The 12,369-nt window shown below is 49.2% G+C and overlaps 1 protein-coding gene across 6 annotated transcripts in view; it reads left to right on the forward strand.

The window, feature by feature from the left end:
- Positions 1-11,003, forward strand: part of TLN2 (talin 2) — a 421,428-nt gene extending 410,425 nt beyond the window's left edge. For 4 of the 6 annotated variants that reach the window (XM_032342743.1, XM_032342748.1, XM_032342744.1 and 1 more), the window contains 4 exons: positions 1,490-1,552; positions 1,644-1,871; positions 4,882-5,007; positions 6,991-11,003. In XM_032342743.1, coding sequence (XP_032198634.1) covers positions 1,490-1,552; positions 1,644-1,871; positions 4,882-5,007; positions 6,991-7,119 — 546 coding nt within the window. In that variant the 3' untranslated portion in view covers positions 7,120-11,003. The remainder of the gene's footprint in view (positions 1-1,489; positions 1,553-1,643; positions 1,872-4,881; positions 5,008-6,990) is intronic. The other 2 variants (XM_032342747.1, XM_032342749.1) reach the window with 1 other exon arrangement.
- The last annotated feature ends 1,366 nt before the right edge of the window (positions 11,004-12,369 follow it).

Genomic DNA, 12,369 nt, shown 5'->3' on the forward strand with positions numbered 1-12,369 from the left:
ACCGTGGGATTTGTCTCCATCCAAACTGCATCTTGTGGAGAGCCTCTCAGATCCGGAGGCACTACAGAAATCCTGTCAGGCTGTGGGTTTGGGGAGTCTGGTCACCGTAATTGTCAAATACTTCTGTTTGATATTAAAAGGCTTTTGCCGTCCATGTACAAGTAGACAAATACGATTGTGCCTTGACCTCACAACTTGTAATACGGACAGGAAGTTATGTCCAACCAGTGGCCATCCATCTTCCTCCACGAAGTCTCCTGTGAGCTAAAGTTTGTCCCAGTCCAACCCGCATACCACGGCTCTTCTTTCTAAGCCATTGTGTGCTGTATTGTTTGCTATTATATATATAATATATATAACGTGTGTATGTTTGTTATTATATATATATAGCATATCTATGTTTGTCTCTCCACTGGCATGCAGTCTGCCCCTTCGTGCTTCTCCCTTATGTCCTGTAGATGCAGCAGAGGGCTGACCTCACCTAAGTACTTATTGACCAATCAGTATGTAAAGACTAAAAATGGATCATTGAGAAGAGTATCCTACCTAAAAATTCCAGTACCTTGATAAAGGGCCAACTGTGAGCCAAATTGCTAGGTTCTAAGAGAACCTAACTTGCTTATACATTTGTTGAATATATTCAGGCATTTAGAAGGTTGGTAAAGGTGGTTCCACAGGACTAGGGTGAACTATAGGCTTATAGACAGGACCTTGGGGTTTTACCTGATGTTCACGGAGCCTTGGTATGGCGCCTAATAATTGACAGATCCCTAATTCCGTATTCAAATAGAGGTACTCCCTCTGACCTTTCCAGGCACCTCCCACCCTGTAAAGGTTTTCCCTCCCAAAGCTGTTCCCTCTGCATCTGGACAGAAAATGTTCCACTTGTTGATGTAATTTCTAAATAGAAACAGAGATCATCTTAACATCCAGCTTTCTACTTCTCTCCTGACCCCTGACAAAATAGTCTGTATTTCCTTAAGGCAAGGGTCTGCCATCAACTGCACTGAAGGAAAGTCACCAGCTACTTCCCCCACCCCACCCCCGCCCCCATCACCTGCCAGAAAGTCACAGCGTGGCTTTAGGGTCAGCGATCAGGAGAGATGTAAGTTTCCCTTGGCCCTTGAAAGAGGCCTCCATGGCTCCTATGTTTGAAATGGAGAAAGGTCAGCAGAGGAAAGAAGCGTAGGAGGACAGCCCTGATCCCTCATTCCTGAGCAGCTGGCCCAGAAACGCTCTACCTAGCAACAAAATGGTGGCCATTCTGAGTGTTTCTGATGAAGAACCCGGGGCCCAGAGGGACCCCTGCCAGGATGTGCAGGAACAGACTTGGAGGGACAGAAATGGTGTCCCATTCTCATGCTGTTGGTGCTGTGTGTCTGATGAGATGTTTTCCTCTCTAGTTCCAGGGTGAGGTAGAGTCTGAGAGGCTGCAGGTCCCTCTGCACCTCCCAGCGCTCATTACAGATTTCTACCCTCCACTCTCTAGGTGGGCTCCATCCCCGCCAATGCTGCCGATGATGGACAGTGGTCCCAGGGGCTGATTTCTGCCGTGAGTCACCTTTTCCTTCCTTCCCGTTTGCTTTTTGGATCCCCGGAGGGAGGTTTGGGCTATGGGTCACTTCTCTACTGACCGTCCCCAGGCCCGGATGGTGGCAGCTGCAACCAGCAGTCTTTGTGAGGCGGCCAATGCCTCCGTTCAGGGGCACGCCAGTGAGGAGAAGCTCATCTCATCTGCCAAGCAGGTCGCTGCTTCTACGGCTCAGCTGCTTGTGGCCTGCAAGGTGAAGGCCGACCAGGACTCAGAGGCCATGAGGCGGCTACAGGTAATGGTCACTGATGCTGGTGGGAAAATACTCCTGTTGGAGCGGGTAAGTGTCTCCAAAGGGGACAGTCTCACTTCCTTGGCATGACCCACCAGGCCTTCCATCAGCAACTCTGTCCCACGTTTCTCATTTTCTACCCAGTACAGCCATGCATCCTACACCTGCCCCAGCAAACTGACATTCTCCATGTGTGCCTCTGGTCTCATGCCTTGGGGCCCTCGCTCACCCAGAATGTCCTGGCCCTCGCCACCAGCCCCACCTGGTGATCTCCTGCTTGTTCTTTGTGACTCATCTCCAGAGTCACCTCTTCTGGGAAGCCCTCCCTGACTGCTGTGTGTTGAGCAGTTGTTCCCTCCTCTCTCCTGCCAGAGTACTTGGCCAGACCGCTTTTATGGCTCCTGTCACTGGGGACCACCACGTTTATCTTTAGAAGCCTTTGACAAGGCCATGAATTTCTTAGGTGCAGGTACTGCGTCTTTATCTGCACATCTTTCACACCTGAGGCGGCACCTATTCCAGTAGGGGCCCTCATGCCCTGTTTGTGAAAGAAAGGAGGAAAAGGACTGAGAAATTTCTAGAAGACTGTGGCTGAGGTTTCCCAGAGCCCAGAGAATGTGCTCATGATGAAAGTTATAATCGAATCCCTCCCAGTGCATATGAGTTTTCCTGATTTTTTTTTTAAGATTCCATTTATTTATTTGACAGAGATCATAAGTAGGCAGAGAGGCGGCAGAGAGAGAGGGAGAAGCAGGCTCTCCGCTGAGCAGAGAGCCCGATGCGGGGCTTGATCCCAGGACCCTGGGATCATGACCTGAGCCGAAGGCAGAGGCTTAACCCACTGAGCCACCCAGGCGCCCCTTTCCTGATTGTTTTAATTACAGAAGTGTTTTAAACACAGAGAAGGAAATGTTTGGGTGAAAAAAAAAATCACAGAGGCTCAACCTCTTCACATGTCAAATGTTACCATTTTTTTCTTCCTGTTTCTATGTCTATACAAAATAACTGTCTGCTTGTCATCACAGCAAGAGACATTCTGCTTTTTTTTCACGTAACGTTTTATCATACATAGCTTTTTATTTGAAGAAAAGGCTTCATAATTTCTATATGTAAAGCTAACTGGTCCATGCTCCATGAGTCTCATTTTTGATGATTGCATGATACTACATCACCTGACTTTGCCACAATTTCCTTATACTGTGGACATTTTGTTTCCAATTTTCTAGATTTCCTAGATATTAGAAGTGTTAGAATGCAGACTATCTATATGGATGAAAAAAAATTTTATATGTCATGAATAAAATCATAAATGGCAGAAATGTTTGGACAATTTCACTGACATTGGGGACTCTCATTTCATTTTGAAAGTCCCAAAGTGTGTTTCTGATGCTCGGTCCTCCTGAGTCTCCCTCACCCACCTCCCTTACCATAATTCAACTCCTGGGATAAACCCAGGGGGGAAATGGGGAGTTACATGTCAGTGAATGTGTGGCTTGGGGACTTGGGGAACACTTCTGGGGAAAACATCCTGAGTTAAGGGAGACCTGGGTTCAGGTCCTGCCTCTGCCATGTATTAAGTTCATGATCTTAACACAGATCACTCAGCTCTCTGGGCCTTTATCTGCCTCAGCCGTGGAATAAGGATAGAGATGCCCACACTGGCTCTTATGAAGGTCAAGAGATGTGAACATACTTATGTGAGTCCCGAGGACTTACACGGGCAAAGCACGGTAGCTCTCCTTGTCATCGTTACCGCTGTAACTGGGTGCTGCAGTGTCACCTCTGAGCCCCTTGCTGTGACCCAGAGATTCTCCGGGACCACCCTGATCTGTGTCCGAATCCCCGCTCTGTAACATACTAGCTGCAGGGTCTCGGAGAAATAACTCAATCCATTTGCTGTATCAGGTAACTACAACAGTGACCTCTGACCTCATAAAGCTATTTTGAGAATGAACTTGTCATATACTAATTGGCGTTCCCTTCCCTTCTAGTGCAAGCCCTCGTGGTCTCCATGGGTCACTTTAAATCACCCACCAGATGAGCTAGTCACTTTGACAAGAACTCAACTTTCTGATGGCTCATCCCCGTGCACAAGTCCTTGACTCTGAGGGGGATTGGGCAAGGACTATGGGAGGCTTAATGAAGCCTGAACCACCATTAAAAGAAAATTTCAAACCTCAGGGGGCAGAGGACAAGTCCCCAGAGCCATGCTTCATGCTTATTAAGAGTAAGCCATTGTGGGCTATAGCTCTTATGAAAGATCTAGACTTCACATTGGAAAGCTTTTCTTTACCCGTCTCTAGCAATGGCCTGGAGCCCCGCTGTGCCTCTAAAAACATACCTGTCTTTGGGGGCCCTAGTTACTGTGGAGCTCCCAGCACCCCCGTGCAGGGTGAGGCTGTGCTTTCCTAGCCTTCATTCCCTCAAGAAGCATTCAGTGGGTGCCAGCCCTCGGCACCCATTGTGCCAGCCGCTAGGGAGGCAAAGACAAAAGACATGGCCTCTGTCCCTGAGTTACTCACTGTCCAAGAGGGAGAGGGGTACAGGTGTGGGAGAGGCCACACAGAAGCATGCACAGAGCACTCTGGGAGCGCTGTGGGGAGCTGTGGGTAAGACCACAGCAGACAGAGAAAGTGCTATCTATGTGAGCCAAGACTTTGCCTTTGTCTTAATTGGTTGGGGCAGAGGGAGGTAGTGTTCTAGACCAAGGAGATGAGCCCTGGGCATGCTTCTGTTAACACACATTTCACACTGGTACAGTCATCTGTTTTCATAAGGAAAATCCCCCCTCAGAAATCTGTGTTCCTTGGGAGACAGGAACTGGATCTCATTTCTCTGTGAATGACCTAAGGTTAGGTAGGTGCCAGTGTTGGTGAAATCGGTGGACGGCTAGACAGACATATGGATTCTAACAACAGAGAAATTCTGTATTATCATTGGATGATAGGAAGATAAATTGATTCAGAGTTCCATGAACTGTACTTTCATGTCTGTTCTTGCTGAATCCAAATTGGCTGTTTCTAATGATATAATATATGTTTTTTTCCTCCCTCTCCAGGCAGCAGGAAATGCTGTGAAAAGAGCCTCAGATAATCTTGTTCGTGCAGCCCAGAAGGCAGCATTTGGCAAAGCTGATGATGATGATGTTGTAGTGAAAACAAAGTTTGTAGGGGGCATTGCTCAGGTTTGTGATTAAATCCAGACGTTAGGTTTGTGATTAAATCCAGATTAACTCCAGAGATGGGCATGGTGTTCTAACAGAGATACAAAACACCAATAGCTTAAACAGGATGGAGATATTTCTCCTTTGTGAAACAGTCTGGGTGTAAGCAGTCTATCAATGGTGTGCTGATTCCTTTGTATCTGAGGCCCAGGCTCCATCAGCCTTATTACCCCACCATCCCTGAGATGTTGCCTTGGCCAGTTGGCCCAACATGGGTCAGTAACCACCCTTGCTTCCTCTCACGTGCCATTGGTCAGGCTTTAGTCACATGCCCAACCAACCCAGCTGCAAAAGATGCTGGGAAATGTAGTATTCTTTCCTGAGGAGCCCTGTGCCCAGCCCAGATCAGGGATTCTGTTATAGAAAAGGGGAAGAAGAGAAGTTGGAAGACAATAGTATTATCATTTAAATAAAAGGATGGATTTGGAGCTACTACCCCACTCCAGGTAGTTGGCTCTACAGAGAGAATGAATGGTAACCCCGTAACAGAACTTATATAAGGATAAACGGGCCTCTGGCCTATAAGGATTACATTCTTGAGCATAGTAGTAAGGAACAAACTTGAGGAAATTAAGCCTGTAGTTTGGGGTATGTGTTAATATAAATCCATTATACAAGAATGGTTTTCTTTGCTTGCTGGAGGGGAAGGGGGGCGGGAGAGATGGCGTGGCTGAGTGATGGACATTGGGGAGGATATGTGCTAAAAAAAGAACGGTTTCCTTTTTTTTAAGATTTATTTTTTAAGATTTTATTTATTTATTTAACAGAGAGAGAGCACAAGTAGAGGGAGTGGCAGGCAGAGAGAGAGGCGGAAGCAGGCTCCTGCTGAACAGGGAGCCCGATGCGGGACTCGATTCCAGGATGCTGGGATCATGACCTGAGCCAAAGGCAGATGCCTAACTGACTGAGCCATCCAGGCGCCCCTTTTTAAGATTTTTATTTATTTATTTTTGTGAGAGAGTAAGAGTGAGCACCAGTTTGGGGGAAGGGCAGAGGGAGAAGCAGTCTCCCCGCCGAGCAGGGAGCCTGATGCGGAACTTGATTCCAGGACCCTGAGATCATGACCCAAGGTGAAGGCAGATGGTTAACCAGCTGAGCCACCCAGGTGCCCAAGATTGGTTTTCTTATCATACCAGGAAGTTACTCACCCCCATGCCTTCCTTAGCCCTTCTTGAACCATTCCCTAGGTTTCGAAATACACTGGATGCATTTCTTTCAGAATCTCTTCCTTGATACACTAGTTCCTTGAGAAGTTCCACAAAGAAGGGTCGCTGATCAAATAAGTGTGGGAAATCCTGTCCTCTTCACCTCCAGCTCAGACTATCACAGTGATCATGAGCCTAGGAAGGGCTCCCAAAGGGCCCACAGGAAGGAAGTCTATCCGCTTTCTTGAACACAAACTTAACTTTCTTCACCTGATTTCTATTAACCAATATTCCTAAGATCAAATCTTAGAAGCATGAAACAAATATATGAACACTGTCACATGGTTAAGGACTCAGCTTTAGCTTCAAGAACACTTGGCCAGGTCCTGCTCCACCAACTGGGTGTTCAGGGAAGTGGACCCACGTCTCTCAGCTTCAGTTTCCTCATTGGAAAAATGGGACCCTTGATAGGGACGACTTCACCGTGTTGCCGGGAAGACGATAGAATATTCCACGTGAAGCGCTTTACACCGGCACCTGGTACATAGTAGGGGTGCAGTAGATGTGTGCTATTAAATCAGTGGCCAGGAGTCAGCTTATTTTCGTGGGTCATTGGTCTCAAAACCCAGAATATGGCCCAGAAGCTGGTCTCCAGAGCTAAGATACTTACTTACTCCCGGTGTCTTGCTGTGTCATCCTAAAGCGGAGGCTGTGAGAGCTCATGGGACGGGCAGTGGAGTTGGGGAGGGTGACTTCCTGGAAGGCTTTAGATCCATCCAGCTTGTTGCTTTCCTTCTAGATCATTGCCGCTCAGGAGGAAATGTTGAAAAAAGAACGCGAACTGGAAGAAGCAAGGAAAAAACTGGCCCAGATCCGCCAACAACAGTATAAATTCCTACCCACTGAGCTGAGGGAGGATGAAGGATAAGGCCAGAAGCAAGATGGCATGCCCCAGGGGAGAGCCCTGCAAGAACTGGACGGACAGTGTTCCTGAGAGGCTGGGCACTCACCTGGAGACTGCCTGCCTCCCCCTGGGGCCAACCCAGAGCCAAGTGCTCATTCTCACGTCCCTGTCCTGTAGGGCACCGGCTGCATGATCGTGATGTCACACGGTACAGCGTCCCACCCACAGCTCCTTCGCCACCTCCCCTCATGTCTCACCGTATCTCAGGAGAGAGGGACACACGTTTCGTGAACTGTTACCAAAAAAGAGAAGTCAGTATTATGTCGTTCTCAGACACTTTTGCTTTTTTGTCAGTCCTTCTCTAGGCCCCACTCCTGGGCCTTCTGTGAAATCTTAAGAGGAAAAAAAAGAATGGCTTGGGGGAAAATCACTGATGCCCTAGATGTTATTCTCCCTATCAGGAGAAGATGGAAGTTGGAGCTGGACACGGTAAATAAAAGCCAGAAATGTAAACCAGTGTGGACTCCAGGAGGGCAACTCAGGTCCTTCTGTGTCTCAAGCACTGGCTCCCCCAGAGGGTGGAGAACTCCTGCTCCCATTTGCACGCTTTCTTGCCTCAGTGTGTAAGCTCCTTGTACAATCTAGACCCGTCTTGTATTCTGTGGCCCAGAAAATCGAACAATGATTTTTTTTTTCCTCCGTAATCCAAAGGGCAGGAGTACAGGGGACTGCCAGGGCTTGGTGAGCGGGGGCTGTAATAAAACGTGTGGGCTCCTTCCTCTGCAGAGCTGTTTCCGTTCGTACAAGTCTGCCCACACAAACCCGCCGCCTCCAGGTGACAGTCCTCCAAAGCATTCGAGGTGGGGATTCAGCTAGAATAAAGCCATTCTGTGCTGACTCCCCCTTCCCGGTCCTCCATTGGCTTCTCTGCTTTCCCAAAATGGTTAGATTTCAGGATTGCAAGGCATCTCTTTCAAAATCCGTCGCCTGTCCTACAACCCAAAGTGGACCTTTTTTCTGTGTCTCAGTGTGCTTAAACTCTGGATGCATCCTACAATCCATGTGAACTTTTAACAAGACAGTTGTGCTGACCAGTGCATCTTACAAGTAAAAGCATGTGGTATTTCCAGAGTCTGTCTTCTGGATGCCACCCTTGAGGATTTTGCTCCCCACCCCCTTCTCTCTTTTTTGTTCTCCTTTCAGAGCCCTTTCCTTAAAAGGGCATTGTAAGACCTTGAATTTACCTTTCATCTGAGCCTTTAATCAAGACAGTACATGAAGGACAGATAGCTTGTGTAATAGATCCTAATGCCAGGTAGCAAGTGTTTTTGAGAGAATTCTTGAGGGGAAGACAGTGGGGGTGGAGGCGCCTGAGGGGAAGACAGTGGGATGGAGGCACTTGCGTTTTGAAGACAGCCATTCTCCACTGCCCTGTAGTAACGTGGTGCCCCATCTCCTCCACAGTATGGCTTCTGGATTCCACCCAGGGTAAAAGTGGGTGCTCTAGTCCTCCAACATGGGCCTGCTTTAGTAGACTCTAGCCCATGTCATAGTTGTAAATTTTAATGAAACTTGTGACCATGTCCCATATATATGAGAGACTTCCGAGTGCTACACAGAGAATTTCTTTTCCAGACAAGTAGGAAGTTAGAGGAAATACAGTGCAAATAACAAGCAAGTGGAGAGAGGATATAGGGCACTGGGGGAGATGGAGGCCCCAGCTCTGAAGAGGAGGGAGCAGCAGAGCCCTGGCCTCTCGGAGAATCTAGCGCACTCTGGGCTCTCCCTGAATATAGCTAGTACAACCCTTCATCCTTCCCCTGGGCTGCAGCCCTGCACCCCTCAGAATGAAAGCTGAGGGACCCATGGACAAGGGGTGGGGGTCTCCCCAAGAGACATTCCACGGGCAGACACAGGGTGCTTTTGGAGGCCATTCTCAAACCGGAAGGCTCAGAGTCAAGGTGTGTTAATGGCCTTGTGTAGCAGGACCTGGGAAGCCCCTCCATGGCCCACCCTCACCATATTTTCTTCCAGACTCTGTATGTGCTTCTCCCCTGTCCATGTCCCATGTCACTTCCTGGCATCCCACGAGCCAGGCGGGGATGGGCAGTGAGTTCTCTCCACCCCAGAGTTGTTGAAAATCTCTATTGCTTTTGACACAGAAAGTCCTCTGGAGACAGGCCAGTGGAAAGGCCTGTCCTTGACAACTTGAGAGAACAGGCGTGGATCGAAATTTATTTTTATAGGTCCTGTATGCATAAGCGCCTGTCTCAAGGGTTCTGCTGCTAGGAGCTTGGAGAAACTGGTTCCTGGTATCGCCAGGCGCGGTGCGGGTTTTTTCCTTGTCCACATTGCATACGTGTATGTGAATGGCCTCACAGCTGCCTTGCTCTTTTCCCATTTCATCAAATGGTTGAAAGACTGTGTTATTTCATAGGCACGTGACCCCCAAATGGCATGAAGGAGGCATCTGGCTCTTCAGAAGGAGGTAATGCAGATAGGAGTTGCATATGGGGTGCAAGCTTTCATTTAGGGGCATCTAACAAGAGGATGGTTTCAAGGTAAAAATTGTCCCAGCCTGGAGCATAGAATTGCTTCTCTTCCTGTCAAGGGATAGGAGGTGAGTGCCCCAGGAGGGGAACTGACACTGGGCTTCAAAACCTCCAGCTGAGCTTCATGTTCAGAAATTTCTATCTCGGAAGGTCAAAAAAGGAACCAGAACTGACCTCAGAACCGCTCAGTGATGTGGGAGTTTGGATTTTGCTTGGTGCTGTGTTTCAGAAGGCTCTGGGTAAGGAGGCTTGAAGCCGCATTCAGTTAAGGACCCTTGCTCAAACTCTGCCGGTGTCCCAGCAGGTGTGGCGGGGGGTGGTCGGCGTGAGCGGTACCACGAGGCCTGGGCAGCTGTGCAGTCAGGTGTCCTGGACCCTCTGGCCACCCAGAAGAGCCACCTGAACCACAGCAAATGCTTTATCACGGAAAACTCTTCGGGCTTCTCAGAGGCGTTCCCTCTGTGTTTTCTGGGTGTTTCATCAGTCCGTGAGTTTCTTATAACCAAAGCCCATTCCTCATTTATCCATGTATAAATACCAAAATTCACCATGCCCCAGGAGAGTGAACCCCACCACCAAAGCCATCCCTGGGCCAAAGGGAACCAGGCTGAAGGGACAGGTATTCGCCTCCTCAGTGGCGAACCCCTACATCTCCCCCAGCTCTGAGGTTCTGGACTGTGGCAGGGCCTCTGGGGGTTCTGGCCTTGAAGCCCCAGCACAGACTATGAGCATGTTCAGTTCTCGGACCCCTGGAGAAGGTGTCCCCTCTGCCAGTCAAGGGAGTAGGCACCTCTGAGACTCTGAGGGGAACCAAGAAGTTGGGGGCAAACGTTCCCTTCAGGTGAAGAAGCGAGCATTCAGAAACTCGAAGAGTTTATCAGCTGTTCTAGGGATTCGGGACCAAATCCCCAAGGTCTCTTCCGGGTGTTGGCCTCAGGGGGAAGGTGTCTTCCCCCATAAGGTCCCCAAGTCCCTGAGATTACTGCTCCATCTCCCTGAGCATCTGCTTGCTGTTGATGGTCATTAGGAACAGGCACGTGACAGAGCTTCTGTTGAAAAAAAGAAAAAAAAAAAAACCATGGAGAGACATTTCTTTTCTGGAAAAGAGATTGGGATCTGGCCTTCCTCCCAGCCCTCCAATAAGCCACCACGTCTCAGTCACCCTATCAGCGTCGACACCTCCTGGTTCCACAGAGCATGAGGCTGGGTTTCCCTCAGCCGCCTTCTTACCTGGCTGCAAAATCTCGAAGCAAACAGGAAAGTTAAGCTCTGCCCTGTGTCCTAATGTCTTTATTGATCTGGTCGCATAAATTATTTTTTTTTAATTCACCAGAAATAAACTTTTAAAGGAATGAACCTGTGTGAGAGTCTCCTGGGAATGGGGGACAGGTGGGGGAGGGGGAGCAGAATGTGGTCTTGTCCTGGGAGAGAAACTCCACAACCCCGCGCTTACCTGCCGTTTGTTAGAGGAAGCGTGTGTGTGCACACGTGACAGAGGCAAAGCCACAGGGACCTTGGGCTCCATATAGCTTTGCTGACTCCAGAGAAAATTCAGAGAAATAGGCCGTGCGTAGCAAGATGCGTGATTTTCCTCTGAAAGAAGCAGGCCTCCTGGACCATCAGCCTGGGGCTTGCTGACCATGGGTGTTACCTCACTGGAAGGTTGCGCAGCTAAATACAGGGTCAGTATATATGTTGCTCTCCTGCCCTGACAGGGACCTGACCCCGGGAGATCAGCCTCCCCTCTAACAGCCGGCGCAGAGATGCACTTTTTCCTTTCTGGAGGGAGGCCATCTAGGCTGTCTGGCCAGGGTCCTTGTTTGGTGGGAAGCCAGACTCAGAAAAGTCCAGGCATTTTGAATCTGCAAGAGGGCCATATCAAAGAATCACCATGGCAACAGAGAGTGTCCCTGGTCTGTGTCACAACTAAGAGGATTATTTGCCCTCTTAAAATGGGGGTGTAGGATCTGTAAGCAAATCGGTGATTTTTCTTTTTTTTCTATCTTTGAGTTGACAAAGTTGGGGATGGGAGGGATGGCAGATGATGGCCCAGACAATGGTACAGTCCAGGAGGGAGGGAGCACACAGGAGCTCCCAGGAGTGCTGGGGCTGAGCACACAGATACAGTAAGGCATGGGAGTGGCCGGTGAGCTCCGTGCTCCATGCAGCTCAATCAGATTGACCCAAGCCAGGGACCTTGGATAAGGTTGCAAACACTTGAGCCAGGGCCCTGAGCAAAGAGGGCAGAGCCCTGGAGTTGGGACAAGGCTTCATGAGGAACGGATGTGGCCTATAATGAATAGGAGTAGAGGAGTTTTCCTGGCAGAGAAGAGGCCAGAGCTGGCATTTGGGGCACTAGGGGTCACCTCGTGCAGAGACCTGGTGTATGCAGGGTGGGCAACGTAGGGGAACAGGGAGGAAGTCAGTACGGTCAGGGCTTAGGGTGAATGGCACAGAGAGGAGGGTGGCCAGGAGCATGAGGGGCTCTGTGTCAGGCTGGAGCACTTAGAATTATCAGATAAATCACTTTGCAGGAAGATCAGAAGAGAGATCCTGACCCCTGAGAATTCAGGATCAAAGTGTGGAGATGCGCTAACGGAAGTCAGCAACTGGGGAGCGGATCAGGGCCCAGGCGACTCTGCCAGGAAAGCTCAGAGCAAAGGGAGAGGATGTGAGCTGAACCTCTCCAGTAGGAGATGCCACTGTAAGAGGCACTGCTGCC

The sequence above is a fragment of the Mustela erminea genome, chromosome 5, assembly GCF_009829155.1.
Source record: "Mustela erminea isolate mMusErm1 chromosome 5, mMusErm1.Pri, whole genome shotgun sequence".
In the NCBI taxonomy this organism is placed as follows: domain Eukaryota; kingdom Metazoa; phylum Chordata; class Mammalia; order Carnivora; family Mustelidae; genus Mustela; species Mustela erminea.